The sequence below is a fragment of the Uranotaenia lowii genome, chromosome 2, assembly GCF_029784155.1.
Source record: "Uranotaenia lowii strain MFRU-FL chromosome 2, ASM2978415v1, whole genome shotgun sequence".
In the NCBI taxonomy this organism is placed as follows: Eukaryota; Metazoa; Arthropoda; class Insecta; order Diptera; family Culicidae; genus Uranotaenia; species Uranotaenia lowii.
The window spans coordinates 272792062-272818431 of record NC_073692.1 but is presented as its reverse complement, the minus strand read 5'-3'; the positions used below and the strand labels follow the sequence as shown (position 1 = coordinate 272818431).

General features: G+C 37.9%; 3 protein-coding genes across 6 annotated transcripts in view; all 3 read left to right on the top strand.

Annotated features, from left to right (window-relative positions):
* The window catches only part of LOC129741787 (WW domain-binding protein 2), a 35757-nt gene extending 33394 nt beyond the window's left edge, over positions 1 to 2363 (top strand). For both annotated transcript variants that reach the window (XM_055733572.1, XM_055733571.1), the window contains exons 2-6: positions 123 to 297; positions 360 to 494; positions 672 to 1170; positions 1829 to 1914; positions 1981 to 2363. In XM_055733572.1, the coding sequence (XP_055589547.1) occupies positions 226 to 297; positions 360 to 494; positions 672 to 1170; positions 1829 to 1914; positions 1981 to 2025 (837 nt within the window). In that variant the 5' untranslated portion in view covers positions 123 to 225 and the 3' untranslated portion in view covers positions 2026 to 2363. The remainder of the gene's footprint in view (positions 1 to 122; positions 298 to 359; positions 495 to 671; positions 1171 to 1828; positions 1915 to 1980) is intronic.
* A 1083-nt stretch (positions 2364 to 3446) lies between these two features.
* On the top strand, positions 3447 to 22991 carry LOC129744941 (uncharacterized). 3 transcript variants are annotated; one of them, XM_055737728.1, is made up of 7 exons: positions 3447 to 3938; positions 17301 to 17683; positions 17751 to 19285; positions 19353 to 19558; positions 19628 to 19749; positions 21230 to 21369; positions 22363 to 22991. In XM_055737728.1, the coding sequence occupies exons 2-7, from the start codon at positions 17322 to 17324 to the stop codon at positions 22686 to 22688; spliced, it is 2691 nt and encodes an 896-aa protein (XP_055593703.1). In that variant the 5' UTR covers positions 3447 to 3938; positions 17301 to 17321; the 3' UTR covers positions 22689 to 22991. The 3 variants fall into 3 exon arrangements, with proteins under 3 accessions (XP_055593703.1, XP_055593701.1, XP_055593704.1); XM_055737726.1 differs by having other exon boundaries at positions 17298 to 17683; XM_055737729.1 differs by lacking the exon at positions 21230 to 21369 and having other exon boundaries at positions 17298 to 17683; positions 22363 to 22502.
* A 1401-nt stretch (positions 22992 to 24392) lies between these two features.
* LOC129746229 (myeloid differentiation primary response protein MyD88) lies at positions 24393 to 26365 on the top strand. The gene is made up of 4 exons (XM_055739789.1): positions 24393 to 24896; positions 25146 to 25366; positions 25420 to 25751; positions 25834 to 26365. The coding sequence occupies exons 1-4, from the start codon at positions 24536 to 24538 to the stop codon at positions 26225 to 26227; spliced, it is 1308 nt and encodes a 435-aa protein (XP_055595764.1). The 5' UTR covers positions 24393 to 24535; the 3' UTR covers positions 26228 to 26365.
* The last annotated feature ends 5 nt before the right edge of the window (positions 26366 to 26370 follow it).

Genomic DNA, 26370 nt, shown 5'->3' with positions numbered 1-26370 from the left:
ACTTTATGAGCTTGTTTAGTGCCATTAAGTAATTTTTATTTACATCATCCTAATTATATTAGAAAATGCGATCTCACTTAGATTATAATTTTTTAATGTGGGATTTTTATTTTCATCAACAGTATATTGATTTTCTCCGACAATGTATCGATTGAGTTCATCGGCCAAGATGGACCGGAGTTCAAAGGTACCAAACAAGGTCGGATCTACCTGACCACTCACAGAATGATATTCAACGCAAAAAACGCTGGTGATCAGATGCAGTCATTTAGCTTTCCGTTCATTTCTCTCAATGATGTGAGTAATTTGTCGAAATTCGTGGAATATCCTATGAAATAAAACTACGCTGGAAATTTTAGGTACAACTTGAACAACCCGTTTTCGGCGCCAATTATATCAAAGGCAAGGTACGAGCTCAAGTTAACGGAAACTGGAGTGGTGAAGCGAAATTTAAGCTGGTATTCAAAAATGGTGGAGCGATTGATTTTGGCCAGGTATGTGTAACCTACATGAGGACGTAAAAACATGTAATTAATATTCTAAAAATTTGGCAAAATTTGGCATTATTAACTCAAAATCGACCATTTTTGCACCTCTACCCCTTTGGCTCTGAAACCCTCACTCAAAAGTTATGTTGAATCTATATAATCTGTATTTCCAATGTGTTTTAGGCCATGCTAAGGGCAGCGTCAATGGCCCAAAGAAACGGAGGCAACGGAGCTCCACCACCATACACTCCCCCTGGAACCGATTGGTTTGCTGCTCCTCCCCCGGCCTATACTCCGAATCCTTACAACTACGGATGGGTTCCGACCGGCACGGTTTTTTCACAACAACCGCCACCTAATTCCATTTATATGCATGATAGCCCGCCCCCGTACCCAGGAATCATTGCGAATCAACCGCAAAATTACCCTGCACAGCCACCCTACGGTGGTGCGTATCCTGCGCAACAGAATGGCTATCCAACACAGCAGCCAGGCTATCCGGTTCAACAACATGGATTTGCACCACAGCAACCAGGTTATCCTATGCAGCAGCCCGGATATCCACCGCAACAAGCCGGGGGATTTCCAGCGCAACCCGGCTACGGCTTTGTGACTGGTCCGGGTTATTCTGGGGACCAGAATGGAGCCGCTGGATTTACACCCAATCAGGGACCGCCAGCTAGTAAGTTGGATTGTTCATATTGATTCATATTTAAGGAATTATTGATCTCTTCACAGCCTTCCATTTTTTTTTAAATTGTTTGTTAGTTTTGTTCGAATTTTTGTTGTTTAAGAATACATGTTGAGATTTCACCCCATGACAATTATAATTCAGTATTTAAGAAACCAGGAGCTTGAACATTATTCGATGTACATTTTACCAGTTGGAAGAGTTGCATATGATCCGTTTATGTTTAAAATTGTAGTATCAAAGGAGACCGGGCAAATTTGTTTTTGTTGTGTACACGGATGTGTAATATACGGTTCAGAAGAACTTCACGAAGAATAGAGTTATGAATTGAGGAAATCGTACCCATTTCAAGAAAAATAATAATCCAAGATGTTTATTTAGCAGACCAAATCTAATCGAAAAGCAGATGGTTTCGAAAGTCAGCTTTGTACTGATTTTATACCGAAAACAGTTTCTTTGTTTCATTTTTTTCCACGGAAAATTTGTTTGGTCTTTTAATGGTTTTTTTCTGGCCTCGTTATGATCTTTCAAACGGTATATTGTTCATCCGTATACACCAGATACCAAGTTTCATACACATTTGCCCAATCTCTTCTCAACATTAAAAAAAATCCATAAAATTAAATCCATTTATTATAAACAATTTCAGATTCCAAAGAAGCTGAAGCCGCGCAAAGCGCCTTTTACGATCCCAGTAGGCCCCCTACGGGATACGCACCACCCCCAGCTTATTACGTGAGTTGAAAGATTATGCAGAAACAGTACTTAATCAATTTTTCAATCCTTCTTTCTGATTTTTAGGAACCTCCGCCAAGCTACAACACGCTCGATCAGAATAGAAAATGAATATCTTGTTGATTGTAAATATTTTATGTTATCATTGTTATCAATCACATGCGCCGGTAACTCGAAAGTGTATCACGGAGCTGAACTTCTATACTTTAGAAAATTGTAACCAATAATTTCAACATAAACAACACCTTAAAACCATTCCATAACGGAGAAAGTGTTTTAACAAATAAAATTAAATCTGATAGTTCAGTCTATATATCAAAAGATGCGAAAATGTTTAATACTTTCTTGGAACACATGAATGTATAAATGTTCTACCACCATTGCTTTTAGCTGCTGATTTCTACCCTAAAATAAACTACCTATTCAATAAAAGTTTATCAAATATACGATTCAGTTAAATTTTATTACAAAAAGCAAAGAATATTCATTTAATTCAGGTAATCGGTTATACAACCATATTCATTCAAATAATAATCAAATATGTTTAGGTTGCAGAACATCGGTGTTTACCATAAAACTTAATTAAATTAAGTTTTATGGTAAACACCGATGTTCTGCAACCTAAACATATTTGATTATTATTTTCAAATTTTGAAAAAATGGGATGGAAATTTCTGTAAAAAAAATTAATTTGAAAAGAACATTACATATTCACATTCGATCCAACTGATATGGGCTTTTCTCCTCAAATAAAGATAAAGATTTGCTTATTTGCATCCATATGAACTATTAAGAAGTGGAATTAAACCATATCGAAGTATAAAATTGACTTAAAATAACACTTCAGGATTTTTTTCTGTGTGCATATTTCATTAGCTTTTTTTTTTATTTTACATGTATCCCTCGTCAACAATTGAGTTAAATTTATCATGTATTAAGTGTAATTCGCTAACCGTGTAATTCTTTTTGACTTTGACAGACACAGGCAGGGATGCCAATGTGCCTGATTTTTCCAAGGGCTGAAAGAGGAAAAATTTCAAACTGGCATTTCAGTATACCGCACTGACGTTTTGGTTCCAAAATGCCATTGAAATCAAAGGGGAACTAACGATCTGGTTCCAAAAAGTCAGTGCAGTCCGTTTGTATATGATTTGCTAGTTGCCCCAGTCCTTTGGATTTTTCTAGGCTCAGCCTGACAACCTAAGTCATGCAATTTTCTGATTTTTTGAAAATAATCCTGATTTTTGTAAATGATATGAAAAATGGGTTGTAATTAAAGTAACTGCATTTGATGCCATTACTGAAAAGAAAAAGTGAATCGACGATCAGAAAATGTCATTATACTTTGAGCCAAATTCCCGTTACTTTATTGACGTATCCTGATTTTTATTTCAGCAGTCGCTGGTTTAAAAAAAATTGTTGGCAACCCTGGGAATAGGGTCGCGGGCGAGACAGCTGGTGTCAACAGCGTCAAAAAAAACTCGACGAGAGGCTTCGATTTGCATTTGCGCGAGCGAGACAAATTACGAATATACTCAACGACAAGGACAAAATGGCAGAGCGCAGACGACGACGTCGCTAGTTATTGATAATAAAACTTGAAAAAGTGTGAAATTTGCAGTGAATATCGAACGGGACTTCTATTTATTGGTGAATAATTAAAGCCCGGAAGTGGCTTAAAACGGGTTGCATGCAAATAGTTCCGGATCGGTGTACCAAGTGACGATATTCGGTTCGAAAAAAAAAGTGCTCAGTTTCATCGTCAGAAAAGTTAAAAATGAGTTGCTATTCGTGGTATGCTGCGCTGCCTTTTTCCTCAAGGTGTAATGTGTAATTAGGAAAAGGTTATTCAATAATTTCTGGAGTGGCTACTCGCAACATTGAACTGAAAAGTTAAACCGAAAATTTCTTTTGTTTGACAAATTTCAACAAGATGTTAGGAATGTGATGAACATTGGATAATAAAACTTGATAATAAAGCTGTGGACATAATCGTTTCGAAGCTCACTCGAAATTCAAGCTGGGTAAGTTACAACGAAATTTTGCTTCATTTTTAATTTTCAAATTTATTTCAACCTTGCATATCCGTCAGAAAAATTACGAACCAATAACATTTAAAATAATTCAAGCGATTTAATAAAATAATAGGCGTACCTTACAAGCTGTTTTTTTTTATTTTAAACTCATGGCACAGAATATAAGTACCTACACTGAAATAGGCCATATAAATATTGTATGATAGAATAATTTGTTTCCTATATATAAATACAATGATCATCAATCATTTCACTTCAGGCAGTTATGCTCACGATGACTTTAATCAAACAATCGTGTTAACGCTTACTGAGATCCTGAATACACCTTCCTTAGCTTGAATTTTGTTTTCATACCTTTTTTTCTGATTTCATATCTGCATATAAGGCTTTACCTTTTAACCAGCCAAAATATCCCCAGAAAATCAAAGGCACTATATTTTTCTTCAAAACTCCCTATTGCATGCTAGTTGAGGTTGAAAGGTATCGTTCGATGTAAATTAGGCGTCGTACACAAATTACGTAACGCAAAAAATCTAGAATTTAGACCCCCTCCCCCCCCCCCCCCTTTGTAACAATAAGTAACGTTTGATAGAACCCCCCTTCCATAGTTACGTAACGCTAAATACCCCCCCCCCCATATTCAATTTTGAAATTAAAAGTAAAAGTACACAAAGTAACGGGGGTTCTCATCTGGGCCCCCGTCAACGGTAATAATAACAATGGGCTTGACCTCTCGTTGATAACATCTGATCTCATCGAACTCTGGTAGTTCAAACACCCTGTTGAAATCCAGTCCATGGGAAAAAGCTGTTGATAAACAGTGTTTCCCTGAACGCACCTACTTAACCCGTTCCTTCCCACGAAGTTTTCCACGTTTTAAAAATAGAAATATTGATTTACAGCGAAAGTTCTAGAACAAAAGATGCATAATTTAAGCCTACTTTAATGATCCATTTGATAAATTTGGGTTTTGAGGTGGATCATATGTGCTCCATTGGGAAGATAACAACACATAGGGTACAAATGAACAACAGGAAATAATTGCATAAAAACATGGAATTTCATCACTTCATTGATGACAAACTAAAACGATCATATTTGATAGGAAAAATTCTTTGGTATACGCATCCCTCGAAAGTCTATTTATTGAAATATTTGAAATTTTCATTCTTGCCTTGGAACAATGGCCGCCATGACACTTTGCGCAAGGAAAACAAAACATGCCGTTTTTCGAGAAAATCACGCACTTTTACAAATATTTCGAGACATGTGGTCATTTAAGCAGATAAAATAACTATCCTGAAGCGATTTTTTCGTTGACGAAATGATTTTCATGAGTATTGATAGAAGCTTCACTAGAAGCAAAGTACGTTTTGTTCCCAGTGTATCACCAGTGATCCACTTTACTTACTCAAAAATTTACATGTTTTAGTTGAAATCTAAGTAAACCATCATTTGATTCTGCTTGCATAAGCAACCTTCAGCACGTTAGTATTTTTATTTGAAAAAAATTATAAAAACTTGGCAAGTTATTGTACAACAAGTGACAACTTGATTTAAATTAGACAAAAATCCGACTTTTTTGCAGCTTTTGATCTGCCCAGCAAAACCTAGCGAACCGATTTTCTTCAAATTTCGTGCAATGATTCTTCATTCTTATCGATTGTATACCGATTGGCATAAAGTCATTTGGCATAAAGCCGTTTGGCATAACGCCGTTTGGCATAAAAGTCGTTTGGCATAAAGTCGTTTGGCATAATGGCCGTTTGGCATAATGGTCGTTTGGCATAATGGTCATTTGGCATAATGGCCGTTTGGCATAATAACCGTTTGGCATAAAATGATGGATAAAAATTTTGAGGAAGCCTCCTCACGCTTCGCGTTCGAACTAAAATAAAATATGGTCCTTAGGCTTCGCGTTGCGGACCGGGCTAGGGGATTGTCCCTAGCTTTGGGTAAACCTAGAAACACGGGGCCTTCCTAGGGCCAAACGGCCATTATGCCAAACGGACATTATGCCAAATGACCATTATGCCAAACGTCCATTATGCCAAACGGCCATTATGCCAAACGACTTTATGCCAAACGACTTTTATGCCAAACGACGTTATGCCAAACGGCTTTATGCCAAATGACTTTAGGCCAAACGGCGTAGGAGCATTCTTATCTACACATTCGGTGAAAAAATGGTGCTGATCCAAAGCGCCCAGTTGAAATGCGAGCTTTGCAAAGTTGTGGATCACCTGTGCTACCATGGGAAGGAAAGGGTTAACCACCATTGCAATTGACGCTTTCGAACAAGGGGTGCGTAGCTTTGCTCGCCAAAAAAAATACAATTCTTTTCTTAATGTTTTTTTTTCCATTAATTTGTTACGTAACTCAACCAAGTACCCCCCCTCCCCCCTATGTAACAGCAAGTAACGAAGACTCAACCCCCCTCCCCCCCCTAAAAGCGTTACGTAATTTGTGTACGACGCCTTAATATATTGAAACACGTCTTCTAGTGTTGACAGTTAGTAACAGAATGAAGTAAATTTTATTTTACAATGGGCGATGGAATCGAAAAGTTATTCTTTCTCTCCTTAAGAAAAACCCGTAAGATCTGTCAAAAGTTGGGTGAAATTTTAGCTGCATCCCGCTTGCACTAATGCAAAACCATCACCCAAATTCGGCAGCGCTTCCATCGCCTATCCGAGATATTAACCAAACAGTAGCGCCACCAAGTGCTCCATACTAGAGTTTAGAGAATTTAGGAAGCTTTTAGGAAAAGGCATATAATTAAAAGGAAATTAACTCCTAATGTTATTTTTTAACAATCATTTTGCAAAATTTTGTCATGAGAAGGTACTTGCAAGACATGCCGACAGAAACACATTTGATTTCTTACAAAATTTTTCGAAAAATGTGCAAACAGCTCTAACATAAGAGCAGACATTTCAAAAGTGCATTTTTCATAAATGAAATACAACTGTAAAATAAATCTATAAAAAATCTAAATAATTTCAAATCTTCTTCCAGTACAAAAAACAACTCAAACACTCCGTTAATTCCAGAAAAAAACATCAAATTTGTTACTTTGGTTAACAGAAATCAGGATAAAATTCCAGTTTTTTCAACCAGGTTTTTTTCTTGTTAGAATGCTTTTCAAAACAGAACTTTCGTAAATTTAGCTTACAAATATCTCCAACATTTTTTTTGGATGAATGTTTTTGTAAAAATATCAATTTTTCATTCAAAAACTTTTAAAATACTTAGGTGTGTTTTCAATAGCAAGAAAAACACCAGTTTTTGAAACTCAATTTATCGCTTAGTAGCTATCAATACTTTTCAAAAAATAATTTAAAACACTAGAAGAAGACCTAAAAGTTAATTCTACTTACTTTTTAAGAGATCTCTGAAGTAAAAATCCGTAGTAAAATGAGTTTTAAAATCATCGAAAATTTACACCCTTTTGTTTACCTTTTTTCCTAACTACAAAACGTCAACCATTTACCTGGCATCGCGGATGGTCATAGCTTACTACTACAATACACCTCCTCAACACTGAACCTCGAAAATACCCAAACTTGAGAACTTTCTCCGCCAACCCGAATGAAACTCCCTCCCTACAGGTTTGGCTATTGGTGGCATAGCTCAAAGTTAAGCTCTTAAAGGAGAACTCATCCCCCAAAATCTAATACCACAATAAAATGGAAATCAAAATAAAAAAAATTTCGCCAGGTACAGGAATCACACCCATACCTGCAATGTCTTTGCGATTACCATCTCAGGATGCTAACCGCTCGACCACCGGAGAGTTGTTGAGAGAGGCAGCTACATCATCGTATATGTGAGACTTTCTGCGAATGAAGCGGGAATAAAAGTTATCCCCAAAAAAAAACAGTTCTTCGCTTTGAACTTACCCCCCAAACCTAAATCTGCCACGATGGAGGTAACAGAATCAGATGCGCTTTCAACAAAAACCCCCCAAAAAAACAGTTCTTCGCTTGAAGGACAATTTTGGCTTATTGGCAAGCTGTGCTTTTTTCACAAACTTAAGTTGTCAATCTTGAACTTAGGTTTGGCGGGTGGCAGTTCTCAAGTTTGGGTATTTTCGATTTTCAGTGAAGCTATAATTCCTATTGTCGCTCCAACGGTCAATGTTACCAGATCGATATGTCAATCTGATGACAGCTACAGGCAGCACTCGGTTTTCTCCACTCTTGCCGCAACACTCTGCTTCACAAGTGGATGACGCAATTGTTGTCTGGCGGGCCTACAGCACCACTTCCGGTCGTCCAGACCAGCTACCCAGTCAGCATCGCTGTAACCAATAACCTCCTCGTTCGCATTCTTCTTGTAAACCAGTTTCAGTTTTGAAGTTCCACGCAGGTAGCGGCAAGACGCTTTACCGCACTCCAATGTTGTTGTCCAGGATTTGAGTTGTAACGGCTGAGTTGATTCACGGCGTAGAGAACATCCGGTTGGGTAACCTGCACTAGGTACATAAGAGAACCAACACCTTCTGATACGGAATGTTGTCCATCTGCTTCCCATCTTCGGTTGTTTTGGGTTACATGTCTTTGGTCAGCTTGCCCACCATCGGAATCGTTGCAGGTTTACAGTTCGTCATGTTGAACCTAGCCAGGATCGCTTCGATGTCAGATTCTTGATCAAGAGCAACAGCATCGTCGGTCCGACTGATCCGTATGCCCAAGCAACTCTTAGCCTCGCCCAGATCTTTCATCCGGAAGTTCGTGTTCAGCAACGTCTTGATGCGCTTCATCCAGTCGTCATTGCTCGAAAAAATCGTCACATCATCGAAGTAGACCGCCATGAAAATAGCCTCTTGATTTTCGACAATGTAATAAACGCATGGATCGTAGTTTGCTTTAGTAAGGCCAAACTTCTTAAGCATGGAATCCAGTTTGTTGTTCCAAACTCGGCTCGACTATTTCATCCCGTATAACGCCTTGTTCAGTCGGCATACCAGCTTCCTCTTCTTAGGATCCTAAAACATTAACGGCTGCTCCATGAACGACGGGGAGTACGTTTCATCATAGTACACCCCCTTTCGCTGCGAGAAACCTTTTATCACCAGGCACGATTTGTATCGGTCCACATTTCCGATCGAGTCGTTTTTGGTTTTAAACACCCACTTACACTTGATCGCCTTTCTGCCTTTTGGGGGTTACGCCAGGTTTGATTGCTCATTAACGCATCGTACTCCTGCATGGCTACCTTCCATTTGCCGGCATCGGGAAGGGACATCGCTTCCTGCGAGGTGGTTGGATCATTTGAGACATCAAATTGTTGCTGAGTAGCTACTCCACTGAATTGGCTCGGCTCGGCATGACTCAATAGCGCACCTCGCGCGACATCAGTACTGGCTATCTGTGGTGAGTGAAAACTGGATAGACCTCTGGTTGTACGACAAACTGATCATACTTGCCTGGCAGATGAAGCTCCCGACCGCTTCGCTATAATGCCAATGACTCAGGCGAATATGAAACATGGCGCGGAGGGAGCGCAGAGTCAAATTGGTAAAGGTATTTGTCGAGCTACTACTAACATTGCTAAGCGCCTCATCAAAATTGCCATTTTCAAAACTACTCTCTAGGATTTCTGTTTCAGGGATAACCACATGATTCACAGTCAAGATTCTCATCGACAGTCCGGACTTCGGCGGCTAAGCTTCGCCGCCACGGGTTTCTGGGTCTGCCTCTCCTTCGATGGCACTCTCCATTCAAGCGCCTCTCTTCAAATCTCGTTCTTATCTCTTCACAGCGTGTACCCAATCCATCTCCACTTAAGTTCCCGAATCTCGATTTCTAGCGCCTTTCGATGACACAGGCGATGAAGTTCCACGATCCACTTGCCAGGCCACCAGCAGGCAGCGATTCACAAATACTTGCAGTTTTCGTGTCGTCACCACGTATGTGCACCAAGTTTCTGATAGAGATTCAGGTGCAATGGGAATACTTCGGGGCTTAAATAACAACCAATCTGACGATACAACTGTGAATGACATAAAATTTATTTCAGCTTTCTTTTATATCTCAATGGACTTCAATTCAGTTCAGCTGCTATGTTGCGCGACACAAATGATGTCGCAAACTTAACAGTCGCTTATACGCTGCAACAGTTTCACACCCGTACAACAAAACAGATTTGACGTTTGAGTTGGAGATTAGGATTTTCGTTCGGAGATCTTGCGTGGCCGCCAGATGTTCCGGAGAGTCACAAATAAAAATCGGGCCTTTCTGATCCGGGTTTCGATGTCTTTCTTGGTACCAACATCAGGCGTTATCTGGCTACCAAGATACTGGAAGCACTCCACTTTCTCAACCTGTTGCCCAGCTACCATGAAACTTGAGGGATTTTCTGTATTGATCTCCATCGACTTGGTCTTTACGACATTGACTTTGAGACCTGCTGCCTTAGATTTCGGCGAAGTCGTCAAGTTTGCTCAGCCAGGTAAGGTCGTTCAATTGCTCCATTGTCGAAGGATTCTACGGCAATCCTCGGTTTGGTCTACAGTCAATCGATCCGGTCAAGAACGTCATCCATATAGTGATTAGAAAAAGTAGCGGTTATAAAATACATCCTTGTCTCATTCCAGCAGTTAAAAAGACACCGTCGTGCAGGACCTTGCACGAAAATGCCTCATACTGTGCTTCGATGAGATGGACTAGTTTCTCTGGGACTCTTCGTCGCCTTAAAGCCTTAATGAATTTCATGGTACAATCGGTCGAATGCTTTTTCGAAACCAACGAACATCAGCAGAAGAGAGTCCTAGAATTCGTTGATTTGTTTCAGTATTATTCGTAGCGTTTTGATGTGGTCCACAAATGATAGACCGGATCGGAATCCAGCTTGGTTCCGTCGGAGTGTAGCGTCGATTTTCTCCTGTCATTGCTTCTATGTCAGCCAGCGAGGGTGCTTCCGAGTTGACGTCATTAATGCGACTTACTGTTGGCGCTTTGGGCTGCGGGTTCTGTTGGCCATCGCTATTCGTGACTCGGAGGATTTGTTCGAAGTGTTTGAGTTTGAGTTCATCGTTTGAGTTGATCTGTTCGATCGGTCAATAACTGACCTGCTCGGTTTTTTTTATCGACATTCTAGTTTAAGTCCTTGCGAGAAATGTTATAAAGTAATCGGATATCTCCATTGGCGGGTCTTTATCCCTCTTCGGCTAGGGAGTTTGTCCATGCTCTCTTGTCTCGTCTACAAGCTCGTTTAATTGCTTTTTCCAGCTCCACATATCGTAAGCGGGCGGCTGCTTTGGCTGACCCGATACATGCCTGCTCAATTCCGACTTTCGCCTTTCTCCGATCATCGACCATCCTCCAAGTTTCATCCGACATCAATTCGCTTCTTCTTCCACAAACTTTACCGAGAGTACTATGACTCGACTATGGCACACCACTGTTCTTCGACTGTTCCGTCTGTTGGAAATGCCGAGGCTCGAGATTCCCACTGTTCAATGCATGCCCTTTTCACCTCTGGATTCTCCAACAAGCGGACGTCGTATCTGTGGTAACTTTCTTTCGGTTACCAATTTCATTTTATACTCCGGCTGTGTTTCTATCGTTCAAACTCACTTCTTTTTGAACAAATAAATTCCTCCGCTAATACACTAACCTTCTTTCCCAAAAACCGAATCTAGAATGCTCTTCTCCATCAGTTCATCCACGAAACCCAAATCCCAGTTCCCTCTCTCCAGGCCTGCATTCATTCATCTAACTATTCTCTCACGAACCACTCAAACACTATCATCGCGTTTTACACACACCACATGAATAAACCACTCTACTTCCAAATCATTTTTGTACTCAATTAACTTGAATCAATTCATATTGTTAAATATATTTACTTATTTTTACACATTTGTAGAGCGTTCACGAGGATGAATAAGATTCCTATAATTATATCGAGCAGACTAACAAAGTTATTTTTCACCTAGTAATTTCAACCTTCAATTTATATTTTTAAACATTATCTTTTTCTGAGGACATATCTACCACATTCGCCTTCTTCTCTACTCTTCTCGTGGGTGAAAATATGTATCGTAAATTTTTCTTCCTTTGCCTTTCCAGTATATGGAGAATACAAAATATAACATTTTAACTTCGTCCACGTAACGGTGAGTTTTGGTAACATGATTAAAATTACATGCTTAAATGGTCTGTGGAAAGCATCTGCATCCCACTTGTTCGAACACGGTTAAGTGATTTACAACATCAAGAACTTGACCAGTCTTTTCAGCGATTATTTTGTTTATTTAGCATTCCTCCGGAAACCGACTCGACAGAATTATAAGTGTAACGGCCAAGGAGCCATTAAGATTGACACGCTGAGCTAGGCCATACCATTGATGCTTGAAATTTATGATTATGGTTAAAAAAAAAACGCTAATAGCAGTTCTCGAAAAAAATAAAACGGTCCACAAAAGTCATTAATGGTTAAACAAATATGAGCGTGTATGCTCCCTTCAATCAATAGTACTTTAACTCACTTCTAAATGTTGTTCCTTTTTCTGCGTCAAACGAGTGAATTAGAGTTACTTTCTGTTCTGCGCCGTTCCGGACACTCACTTATTTGACATATCAGTCGACAACAATCTCCTTGTATCCCTTCAAGCAATTGTAAAATCTGGGAAGGCGAAATTAATCAACCCAGATCCCCAACCTCCTCCGCGGCACGGATGCAGAAGAAACTGAACATAACGTATCTCAGCAAAGAATGAAAATTCTCAGCAAAGAATGAAAAAATGAAAATAATATTGAAATTAATCATAAAAACTACCATTTATCAAATTTAAAGTACTTAATCTAGGTTGTCGATATAATGAACGTAAATTTCGCTTTTCTTCCATTGTTTTGATTGTACTCGATGACTTCAATTCTTCAATAAACAGTTTGTTTTGATATTTGGAAGTGTTTGACTATTGCGGATCCTTTCTTGCAAAAAATGTTTTAAATTTCCCATTGTGTTTGGCGATGTTGAACATTTTTTTTTTTTTGCTTTCAATCGTTCGCCATCTTTGTCTAAGTTTGCATTGTGGGGTGAATGGGGAATGGGGAAATGTTCTACAGTTTTGTTATGCTAACTGTGCAGACTGTTCCGGTTTGCACGAATTAAAATTAATTTACTTTAAATTACCATAAATAACTATATAAAAGTTTTAAAAGGATATTTAAACTTATCGTTCAACTAGTTAAATAACGATTTAATCAAACTTTTTTTTTTAGTAACCTTTCGTTAAAAACGATACTGCTGAAACCATTATTTTTATCATATTCCATCGTGTAAATAATAAGGTAAACAAAAAAATTTGAGTTATTTAAGCTTAATGATTTATCCTCAGTTTGTACTTACTCATTTGGTTGATTAAAACGAAAATCTCGATTCGAAACGACCATACACTATGATTCTTCTAACTCTACAAACTGCCTCAAGCTTGTCATATGTAGATACGTTTTGAACATAGTCTAGGTAAGGTATTTAGTTTAATTTCATTTCGTGTGTCACTCTGATGGTATAATTGGTCGTTTCTTCTATTATTTGGTCTGTAATGTATTATGACTAACTAAACTAGTAGTACTAAGTCTGTTCCAAGTTATATTATCGTACCTTTTCTGCCAAATTAACGAAATTTTACAAATACAATCGTATTCAGCACAATTATTGAATGCTTTAACATGTATTTTAATCCAAAATAATCCCTTCAATAGCTTCGTTTAACTTTTCTGATGAACTTGATGAAAATTACCTTTTTAATTTTACGAAATTCCATTACGTAATATTATCGTTAAAAGTTAAAAATTAAGTCGAACTCAACTGTCGCAAGTTGTTTAGACTGTAGTGTAGCCGTTTTCCTGTTAGCGTTCACATCCACCGTTCTTGAAAGATTTTTCGAAACGTTCTTTCTTTTGTATTATTTCATACGTACTATTACGAGCAGAGACAAACGAATCAAATGGTGAAATAATAAGGTGAAAAATAGCAAAAAACATTTCATGATTAAATTCAAAGGATACGAAATTCGTCAATAAGTTTTATTACAATTTAGATTCAGCAATATGAATTATTAAATTCTTATTAAATTTAATACCTCGATCAATCATCATAAACACATCTTAAAACTTTATTCGACAATTCATGATTTCATCTCATTATGCCTTCTTGTCTTTTATCGATCGTCATATTCACATTCCACATTCATCTCATTTAGTTTGTGACCTGTCGCACAAACTAATCGAAACTTGATCTCTCGCAAGCCGTCTTTGGTCAATCTTTATATTCTGACATTTCTTTCAACTCTATATGGACTTGACCTATCGCAAGTCATCTTTTATCGATCTTCATCTTCGAATTTCATATTATCATCTTTTTTAGTTTGTGACCTGTCGCACAAACTACGGAACTTGACCTCTCGCAAGCCATCTTTTGAAGAATACTATATCTTATTTTACATCTTTATATGGACTTGATAACTCACAAGCCATCCATTATCGATCGTCGTATTTGCATTTAATATTTCATCTCATTTAGTTTGTGACCTGTCGCACAAACTAAACGGGACTTGACCTCTCGCAAGCCGTCTTTTGATGAATCGTTATACTATGATCTCTTCGTCAACTTTACATGGACTTGACCTCTCGCAAGTCGTCTTTTATCGATCATCATATTCGCATTTCATACATTCATCTCATTTAGTTTGTGACCTGTCGCACAAACTAAACGGGACTTGACCTCCCGCAAGCCGTCTTTTGATGAATCGTAGTACTATGATCTCTTCTACACATTTATATGGACTTGACCTCTCGCAAGCCGTTTTGTATCAATCGTCATATTTGCATTTTACACTATCATCTCTTTTAGTTTGTGACCTGTCGCGCAAACTAAACAGGACTTGACCTCTCGCAAGCCGTCTTTTGATGAATCGTTAACCTTTGACTTTTCTCATAACTTTCAATGACCTTTCACGAGTCTTCATTTTATCGATAATCATATTCACATTTCACTATCATTCAATATTTCATTGTCATTCAACATTTCATTGTCATTCAACATTTCATTGTCATTCAACATTCCATTATCATTCAACATTTCATTATCATTACATTTTTTGTATTTTTTTTACCACTTTTTAAGTTTGTGAACTCTTGCACATAGTGAACCAGATTAATATAACTTTCGCTATTTTTAAATATTGTTAGGTATTCGTATCAACATAATTCGCGGTATGAAAAAAATGGAAATGGACTTCAACGGGGAAGTGTTTATTTATTATAACTTTTTATTTCCAAAATCTTTTTGGTTGGTGTTAAGGACAAGTTTGTTTAGTGAAAAATTTCAAATTCAACATACTTATACTCCAAGTTACCTGTTAAATGTTTTAGTCAGAAGATTCTTTTAATTATTTTTTTGTTCATAACAGTAACTTTTCAATCTATTTACATGTGTTGTTTTGCCTCGAGAAGATTTACGATTTTTAGGTTCCATTCACTTTGGTATTTTTTTGTAAAAAGCTATTTGAGCAATTCAATTATGCGAGCAATTCAATTATGCGAGCAATTCAATTATGCGAGCAATTCAATTATGCGAGCAATTCAATTATGCAATTATGCAATTCAATTGAATTTATTAATCTTTTCTATTTTTGACCACACAGCACTAATTAAATAATAAGCAAATAAATTGTAAGTATCGCTGAAAAATCATAAATGTACTTGGAACTGCTTAGGAAAAAACAGTACAACTGGCATCACTGGCGGATTCACATCACAACTGAGCAACTCCAGCATGAACCTCATAAAATATATAAGACGCCATTTTGGTAAATTCAAATTCAAATCCAAGTTAAAATATGGTCAGAAATACTTACGACGTTGGAGCGTAAACTGCGCCATTGTGGTAACTTTCTTTCGGTTACCAATTTCATTTTATACTCCGGCTGTGTTTCTATCGTTCAAACTCACTTCTTTTTGAACACATAAATTCCTCCGCTAATACACTAACCTTCTTTCCCAAAAACCGAATCTAGAATGCTCTTCTCCATCAGTTCATCCACGAAACCCAAATCCCAGTTCCCTCTCTGCAGGCCTGCATTCATTCATCTAACTATTCTCTCACGAACCACTCAAACACTATCATCGCGTTTTACACACACCACATGAATAAGCCACTCTACTTCCAAATCATTTTTGTACTCAATTAACTTGAATCAATTCATATTGTTAAATATATTTACTTATTTTTACACATTTGTAGAGCGTTCACGAGGATGAATAAGATTCCTATAATTATATCGAGCAGACTAACAAAGTTATTTTTCACCTAGTAATTTCAACCTTCAATTTATATTTTTAAACATTATCTTTTTCTGAGGACATATCTACCACAGTATCGACACCCGACTTTCTCCTCGCGCCGTTGGACACGTGCAACTTTCAGTCGTATCTCGCCAAGGAGGAGTTGATGGTTAAATGCAATGAGCGATTCACCGATCACCAGGTTGATGTTGCCACAAAATTCTACTAACAGCTCTTCCGTGTTCTGAATCTGGCTACGATTTTTCTTATGTTTATCGGTTACCCTCTAATGAGGGCCGCATGGGCCAGCGGGCTTAACGGGAAACCAACTCCTCGTTCCCGAGTGTGCCCAGACTGTGTCTTGTGTTCTCTTGTTTTAGGCCAACGTACTTCGATCAGTCCCAGAATTTCAAGCTTGAGGCGGCTAGCTTCTCTAGCAAGTTAAGCCAGTTTGCCAAGGGTTAAAACGTTCCAAGGTCAAATTCGTGTCCGTGTTTTCATGCTAAAAGTCGTCCCCAAACTTCCAGGTCGGTTATTTCTTTTGGATTCCGGAACAATTAAGATCGGGAGATAAATCGGGAGCAGTAGGTTGTTAGCCTAAGGTCATTTTTATCCCGCGATGGGGCCGCCTCTGACCTAGAGAACACCTCGTGATGCACATTTCTACCATTTGCCAACCAAATGAAAACTATTGAAAATTTGCTTTTTGCGTATAAATTGCTTAGTTAGAAACCAATAAAGTAATTTCCATTGACAAAACAATTTTTTCTCAACGATTCACTTTAACCATGCAACATATTTTTTATACGTTGAGGAAACACAAGAATATTCTTGTTAATATCGTAGTTTAAATGTACCTACGACATTCAATTTAATTCTTTTTCTCTGTACGCCATAATTACCGTCGATAACAAAATTCTAGACCTATAATACCTACTACAATTTGACATAAACTAACCTAATCAACATTCTGTACCCTAATCGGCAGGTTTCTGATAATCTTCGTATCTGAATATTAATTAGATATCTTTAATTTTTTTTTCTTCAGTAGTATAAACGCCAAGTTATCAAAATGATTCGTCCTCATTTTGAGGCACAACCACCGCCAATGGATTTTCAGCAACAACAGCTGCAGCATCAAGTTGTTCAACAGCAGCAGATTTCGAAAATAGTTAGCAGTCCACCTCCGACAATTGTTGGTACTCCTAATGGAACAAAAATGTGCGTGACCAAGATGATTGTCGGCCTAGATCACTCTCCTATGGCCTTCAACCTTCGACAGAGAATCATCGGTGACGGGGGAACTAATCTGAATTATATCCGCTCTGAAACGGGAGCACTGGTGTCACTCCGTGGTCGCGGATCGTTGGTGTTCGAACATCAAACAGGCCAAGAAGCTCCAGAACCATTGCATTTGTTAATTGAACACCCAACGTGAGTATATGCTTTATATTTGTAAGCTTTTCTATCTTATTTTATATTTTTTTTTTTCCAATTTCAGCTTGGAAGGACTTCAAGAAGCAAAACAGTTGGTCAAAAATTTAATCGAAACCCTGCAAGAAGAACTAAATCTGTTTCAAGAAAATCTGGCACCTAAACAAAATTTTCAAATAATTCAACAACCTACACTAGTCCAAACTACTCAGGTGCCCCAGATGCCAATGATGAATCAGCATGTGACTCAACCGAACGGCATCATGCATCAACCACCTCCGGTAATGCCGCCACAGGGTTTCGTGCAACACCAACAAAGTCAACCACCTCCGCCACAAATTATGCAGCAACCGCCAACAATTATCCAATCGCATGTACCGGTTCAGATTCACCAACAACCCAATAACGTAGTAATTTCCCAGATCCAAACTGCTCCGCAAATCACGAATGTAAGCAATCCACCTCCCGGAGCACAAATTCGACCACCAATGGTGCATATTAAAAATACGGTTCCGCCACATATGACGCAACCACCCCCCAGCATTCAAATACAACAACCGCCGGAAGCACCACAGCAGATTCTGGTAAACCAGGCACCACCATACCAGGTGCAATATATTCAGCAAAATCCTACAATCCAAACAAGCAACGGACCACATCCTGGCGCTGGACAAGTGACTATACAACATGTTATCCAACAACCGCAACCGCAACCAATTCAAGGGATTGTGCAGACTGCTATGCCTCCACCTCAGTTTGAACAGTTCCATCAAAGACCTCCACCTGGGCAGCAGATCATAACCGTTCAAGGAAGTGGCCCATTCATGGTTCCACCTCCCAATATAATTCATCAATCCATTGCTCCACATCCACAGAATCAGATTATTGTACAATCTCAACCTGTTATAAATCATCCCCCTCCAAATACCATACCCCAAGAGATCGTACAAACGACTATTGGACCACCTATGGGTCAACCAACTTCAATGGGCCCTCCTACCATGACACAAGTCCCGATTTTGATGAATGGTGTTGATGATAAGAAAGGAGGTGAAATTCAAATTAAAACTGAACAAGTTAAAATCGAAGAGGTACCCCCTCCAGGGACCATTATCCAACAGATAGCCAAATCAACTGTTATACCGGTGTCATCGATGCCTGGCATCTCATTAAGCCAGCCTCCGCCGCCGATAATGTCGGTGCCTCCTCCAACGGTACAGCATATTGTTGGAAATACTATTATTACTTCGCAGCCAAATCCTACTATGAATCACACAATACCCCAGCAAATTTACAGTCAAATTCCGGTGTCAATTCAATCTTTCCAACCACCTCAACAGATTCAAATGAACGGTGGTACACATTTCGTCGTTAATGCACCACAACACTGGCCTCCTAATGGCCATGTTCCTCCGCCGCAAATTCAACAGGTGCCGGTTAGCTCAATGCAGAACATACAATTTGCTCCACAGCAAATACGCCAACCGGAAGGAATCCAAATTATCAGCACACCGACGATCATCAGTGCAGCCGAATATCGGCCTCCGCCGCAACATATTATCACGACAAGCTCGTTCAATCCACAAATGCAACCTCCGCCAGGTACGATTGAAAACAACCGCCATTGAAAAAAGTTAAAGCATAATAAAAATTTCAATTTATTTTCCAGGGGTGCAAGTTATTCATACGGTTCCGCCTCCAACCCAACAGATCATAACGAGTATACCGCAACCAGCGCATACACAACAGCATATTATCGAAGCGCCTGCCCACATGGGACAACAACATCAAATTATTACTACAGCACCAGGTATACCACCACCACCACCTTCCTTCACGACCGTGCAATACGCTGCAGCTCCACCTGAGTTGAAGGTAAGTTTTTGCTCAAGCATTTCTATTTAAACTGGTATTGATATTTCGAATTTCCGTTTGATCCTGAAGCCACCCCCAGCGGAAATGCAGATGCATTCGCTGTCTGCCCAGCTAACCATGAGGCTTGGCCAAAAAAGGAAGCATACGGAAGATGAAGCACACAGCAACGTGGTCCAAAAGATAGGCATGGGGTAAGTAATGAAGGGTAAATGCGTGCCTGCATATGGAGATGAATCGACTGACAAAAGTCAATCGCCGATCAGACTTCTTCTTTTCATTTCGTAGATGCTGGTGGCTAATTTTTCTAATAGATTTTGCCCAAGAAAACGCTGGCTCAACTTTTTGAAAGGCATCTTGCAAAAATATTCAAACACCATTTTTTTCGATTGGAACTTTCATTGTTGATCCTCGTGTCTCGCAAAGAGTTGACAGATTTCATCGCAGTACTTTCGTATTAAAAAAAAAAAAACAAATATAAAATCGAGTAACACAATTTGTTATCACAACAATTAAAATTGTGTACGTGGTCATAGTGTTAATTGGTGGTTATATTGCTCAAACAGGTTTTCTAGGTCGATTAAGTTGTCCCAATACGTTTTCATTAACTTACTTAGAATGAAAAAATTAAGGGTGTAATTTTCTCTTACCTTATTATTTTTACACAACGAAATTTAACTTAAAAGCATAGTGCTTAAACATTCCTTGTACCTATCTTTGAAAAATATTAATATGTGATCAAGATTATTGCGGTATGAGACTTTCCGCATTGTACCTATAAATTAATGTTGTAATAGGTATTGGGTGAAGTGTTTATTCAACCTCAAATAATTAAATGATTAGCAACTTAGAAATGAGAAGAAAACAATAAAAAGCTCAAAAGCAGCACATTTAGAAAGATAATAGCACGTCAGAAATTCTGGATGATGAGGTACGTTTAAAAATCTACAAGTACATATCATTTTGTTCTGAAAGAAGACATTCCCACGTACTTATGAACTAGGTATGACAGTTATCACATAGGAGCGTTGAGCAATACACGTCAGTATATGTATTTGAAATCACGCTGAATGCTTGCTGATAGTTGTTATTGTTTTGGGTTATTGATTTTTTTTTATAGTTTTTAAGTAGTTTTCACAACATTTCACAGCTACCTAGGCCCAACCTTATTTGACAAGATACATTTTATAACAGTTTTTGTACGAGCAATATCACCACCATGTTTAAAAAACCATTTAGCTCTTGAGAATCGTTGACTACCTATAAAGTAATTTTTCTTATCACTGCACTTGAGGGAATGTTACTCAGCGTATAAATCAAACGATTATTAGAATAAACGGGATTCTTGCTCTGAAAAATATTTAGATGTTCTTCCACAAATGACGTTTTAAACTGCCTTAATTATTATAACAGTAAGAAAAACTTATTGCCCTATGAAATAATTTCATGAATTAAATTTACGGTGATTAACTCTTCATTTCATTTTAAAGAACTTTTGCGAAAATCTAAGTGTTATCAAGCAGTTTCTATTCAGTAAAAAAAAAATTAAAACTTTTGTCAAGAGTTAAATGGATTAATTTGTGAACTGTGATCGCAGAACTGAGTTTGTATTTTATCTATCAAATAACACACTTAATCCTGACACTAAATAGCATCCATTGAAAATTTGGTTAGGACGATTAACAGCAACAGCGGCACCGGATCGATGGCAACCAGCAAGAGCACAATGTCGTCAAAGTCGACGGCAACGGTTACGACGTCGTCGACATCCGGTGGCCTCATCTCATCGCAAATTGCATCTGCAAGTTCCACAGGTACCGTATAGAGTATTGTGTTTGGCAACATGTATTTCTTTTCCAGCAGGGTTATGCATCATTGACGAAATACGACGAATAATGTACTGAAGTGAGCATTCGGCTATAGTTTTTAAGATTCTTTATTGCAGGTTCTACAGAAGACTGTCTACGACTAGGATTTCGAATAAAATTATATCTAGAGTACGAGATCTATCCTTTATTCTCTAATAACATTCATCTGTAAAATATAGTTCCAGTCTAATGGCTGCATTTTTTCGTGCCATGAATGTTATTCGAGGAAACAGATAGAATAAATTAATCTGTATTTGTATCATGACAACAAAATTTTATTTAACATTTGAAACATTTGATAGGGATGAACTTGTACGCAGCGTTTCAAGATCCAGAAGGAGACAACATCATCGATTCGGGTTTTATCAACAAATAGATGTTATGATTTGCCATCTAAGAACTGCTGGCTTAGGAACCTATTTTCGTCCATTTTTTGTAGGAATGAAAACTTCTGATTAATTTTAGAAAACTAACCTAATCGAAACAATTATGATTTGTTTTCAATTTATGTACCTAGGTATCAGTAGGTATTTAGCTTTCGTTTTTTTTTATAAACTCGTTCAAAAAGTTTTCTGTCGAATCAAGTTGCGAGAAGAGTTTTGAAACGCTTCTCCGGCCATATCACGATTCATGTTTAACATTGGGTTTTAATTTCGTTCCAAAAGTTCAGTCTTTAGGTTGTAATGCGCTGGTCTTTCTTACATTTCAATAAGGAAATATAAGAAGCTGAAGTACCTAACATGCTGTGTTAACAAAAATTAGAAACATCAGCTTCTGTTATAATTCTACGCCAAAATTCGCTGTAATTCACTAGATAAGTTAACTCGATTTAGCATAACGGACGAAAATAGCGTTTCTTTCCAAGTTTATTTTTAACCCTCACTCCATGATCAATAAATAGGTAATCTGGATTTTTTCTCTTCTATCCCACCTAACCAGATGAAATTCGACGTTCGGAAAATGAACCTAAGTCGGGAAACGAGCAGCAGCCCGGCGGCGAGCAGAGCGCCGAAAACTCAGGCGCCGCCGGCTCCGTCAACTCGAACAGCAACAATACTACTAATAGCGGCCAGAAGGCTGGGGGACATCCGCACCAAGGAGGCCATTCAAGATCACGTGGTGGTTTCCGTTTGCATCCACCATATTATTCAAATAATATCGGCAGAAATAATCAGAACGGCTATCAAATGGGTGGAAATTACACCAGAACGTTCGATCATACATCGGTAACGCAGATTCCACCACCACCAAAGTGCCGTTGGTAAACTGATGGTAGCAATGATGATAGCTGGGATATGATTTGAATTGTGGCACAATAGGAGATGATTCTTCTATTATATGACATATTAAATTGTTGAATTGGTTCTAATTATATGCTTAAATGTCTAGTGATATAAGCTTACCAAAAGCGTTTGTTTTTACACTAGAAGTGAATGATGCTACTAAATGAATTCACGCTGTAACTTATCAATGTACTGTAAATATAATATATATTTATATCTTACTATTTCCGGCAAGTTTATAATGCGTTACTTGGAAAATAAATAGATATTATTTTGCTGAAAGAATTTGCGTTTCAATCTTAAAGTTAGGTGACATCTCCTTTGCCAAAATTTTGAACTTGCTCACATTACTGTTGATGTACTATATGTTTAATGCTGCCGAAAGACCCAATAGGCCTCAAACCTATAGAAGAACCCACGTAACAAAAATCATCACGAATCGACATTGATTACAATCCACCACAAAGCCAACACAACGCTATTAAACAGCTGATTGTTCCGATTTTTTTTTGGAAATCATGAAATACGAAAAAGAATTGGGCTGGTTTTTGTCTCGTTGACTTTCCAGTAATTTAGAGTACTGGAAAAATCAGCAAACTCAATTGCTGTAAATTCAGCAATTTTAAAAAAGTCATTTCGAGAAACCTACAGATGTTTGGTTTGAATTGGATTTTTTTATGCTTTATTCTAAAATTTCCTCAAAATGAAAACTGAAATGCTTTTGTTGAACATTTTATTCATGCCCAAAACAGCTCGCTCAGCAATCATCACATCACTTTTCAGCGGCTAAACATCATGGTCCTGAATGATGAATTGCAACTTGATGAACTAAATCTGTAAAAACAAGAAAAAAAATCGTCCTTTGTTGCATTATCTACAAAGAAACTATAGCACTTCCTTTGAGACTCACATAAATTGAATGTTACGAAAACGAAAATATAGTTCGGTTACCGATTTTCCATAAAATCAAAGCAAATTCTGGAAAATCAGCAACACATATGCTGATTTCCAGCAAAAATTAGGATTGCTGAACGTTCCCAGCAAAAAATTTTTCTGGTATCGAATGATAATCTTGTAAGTATAGTTTTTATTCAATTTCTTCATATTCACCGCGCATTCGTAAATTGATTTTTTTAAGTGATGCATCAGTCGATCGATTCGTTTGTTAGATGTCAAATAGCTTTCCAATGCTTTTGCATACGTTTGTTTGTAATTTACGAACGCCAGCATCGATAAAAAAATAACTTCGATTAACAAATCAATTTACGAACACGCCGTCAGAAATTAAAGACTGGCATCCTTGTCTGATTCACCCCTTGCCAGATTGTGCTTAAGGATGTTTAATTTAAAATCCTCAAGCTTAAATTTAATTAAGCGTGCAGTTATGAGCAGGGAATCAGGGATGCCGGAAGATTATTTTAAATAATAAATCTAAAAATATTGCTTGATGAACATCGATTTATGATTTATGCGGGTCGTATTCAGCGTTTTACGAAAACACAATATTTTTAAGGACTTGAGAAGAATTTTATAGGGATTAAAAATGCTGAATGTAGGTACTTCACATAATAGAAATTCTCATAATTGATAAAAATTAAAAATAAAATTAAAGGTAAGGAAGATTAATAGAAAATCTTGGCCAAAATTAATATTATTGGCCATAATATATTATTCGTCTGGCACCGCTGGAATCTACCAGCTATATTTGTTTGGAATTGTTTTGATAAGATAAAAATGATTGCTACAGATTTTGTGCTGTTATTTTAGCTGCGTATTATTTCGTTTGTTATTCCATTACGATTGTGTGTTATCTTTCTACCGCCCCGAAAATGGTTTTATCCGATCCGCCCGAACTAAGAGTCACCGACCAAATCGATCTCGGGAAAATTCCGGTCGAGGCCATGAGGCAGCCAACGCTTCTGCTGCTGTCGGCGATGTTAAACAAACACAAAATATTCACCTCCGAGGAAGGCTACCATCGGGATTGGCGAGGCCTGTTCCAGGCAATCAGCTTCGATCACCATCCGATCGATGTGGTGAAGGACAGTTTGAACCCAACGGAAAAGGTGATGCAGCTGTGGCAAAGTTTAGAGAAAGAGGCCAAGCTGAAACCAAACCTGGGTCAACTACAACAAATTTTGGGGATCATAGATCGATGGGATGTTATGGATGATAGCAGAAAACTCATGTGTAAGTATTCAATCTTGGGCGTTGGAAATAAGTTCCTTGTATAACATGAGTACTAAATGCTTTGGTAATTTCGAAATTTTCAAGGATCTTTAAATATATAGAAAACATTATTGTGGGATACCAGAATTGAAATTTGGTATCGAACAAGAGCTAGTTTATCGAGAATCCTAACAGAAGAGTTTGGTTATTATATGTGGAGCAATCTCTTTCGATTAACAAACCGATTTTTTTTACACTTTGAATGTTCAGATGAAGATGCTGAACATTTCCTGGCCGCAAAACATAAGCTGGTTGATCGCGAGGCAGAAAATCAAACCATCAGCGAGCGTTATGGAGAAACCGATGAAATAATAACGAAAGATGATACCTTGACGAAAAAACAAATCTACGATGCCTTCATTCTGTATGCAGATTCGGACATCGAATTTGCTTCGAGAATTATAAATCGTTTAGAGGAGAAAAACTTGAAGGTCTGTAGAACGTTTTCGTTATAGAGACGCTGTAATTTTTTTTTTAATTCTAGGTTTGCATCAGAGATCGTGATATATTAGGCGGCAGTTTTGAGCACAAAACTATAATGAAACTGATTACTGAAAGATGTCGCCGACTAGTAGTTGTGATATCTAAGGAATTTCTCAAAACTCCTTTGAATGAATTTTTTGTAATTTTTGCACAAGCCATGCAAATTGAACAGAAAACACGCAAAATTATCCCATGTGTCTACGAGCGTCTTGATTTACCACCAAACCTAAAGTACTATTTTATCCTGGATTATAAACGCTCGAACAAGTTGTACAACTTTTGGGATAAACTAGAAGAAGCAGTAAGATGTAAAGAAGATTTGTCGGAAGATAAGTATGTTTCTATCGGTGTCTTTCTCCTGCCACAAAATAAAAGAATATTTCTATTTCCTTCGTTTCAACTTTTCACCATTTAGAAATTTGTTGATATCGCCGGAGGTTCCACAGATAACCATTGACGCAGTTGATCAAAGTGCTTCGCAACCGCCAGCCGAATCGAGCCGAAGATATTCGGAAGAGATGAACCGTGAGCTGAAAACCACAATTCCGAAAGCGGCTTCAACGTGGGACATACAGCCGTCTGGTGCAAATTTAAAGCCACCGGGTGCACACTCATCTATAAGTGATTCGAATCTGTTGTCCAGAACTAATTCGCTGAGTAGCGTTGAAGTTAAGAAGTCCAAAAACTGGCTTTCCAAAATTGGTATCTCGATTAACTCGAAAAGTCAGGAAAACGTTTCCGACAGAACCGAGAAGAAGAAGAAACGAAAGTGGTACAAATCTAACAAAAATTTGGCAACCGCCGAGTAATCTAGTCCAACTAAGCTATAACTGGTGCCTTATGGAGATGTTTAATTTCATTTTTGGTTGCAATATATATATTTTACGATGTTAACAAAATGCACAAACATATTTTGAATATGGGTAATATACTTTTCAAACTGTTAACTTCT

Bases quoted from the DNA above. Each gene is read 5' to 3' on its own strand.
- LOC129744941 (XM_055737728.1), top strand. From the start codon at position 17,322: ATGATTCGTCCTCATTTTGAGGCACAACCACCGCCAATGGATTTTCAG. The intron at 19,286-19,352 runs GTACGATTGAAA...TTTATTTTCCAG, and splicing joins ACAAATGCAACCTCCGCCAG to GGGTGCAAGTTATTCATACG. The intron at 21,370-22,362 runs GTACCGTATAGA...CCACCTAACCAG, and splicing joins TGCATCTGCAAGTTCCACAG to ATGAAATTCGACGTTCGGAA.
- LOC129746229 (XM_055739789.1), top strand. From the start codon at position 24,536: ATGGTTTTATCCGATCCGCCCGAACTAAGAGTCACCGACCAAATCGAT. The intron at 24,897-25,145 runs GTAAGTATTCAA...TTGAATGTTCAG, and splicing joins TGATAGCAGAAAACTCATGT to ATGAAGATGCTGAACATTTC. The intron at 25,367-25,419 runs GTCTGTAGAACG...TTTTAATTCTAG, and splicing joins TAGAGGAGAAAAACTTGAAG to GTTTGCATCAGAGATCGTGA.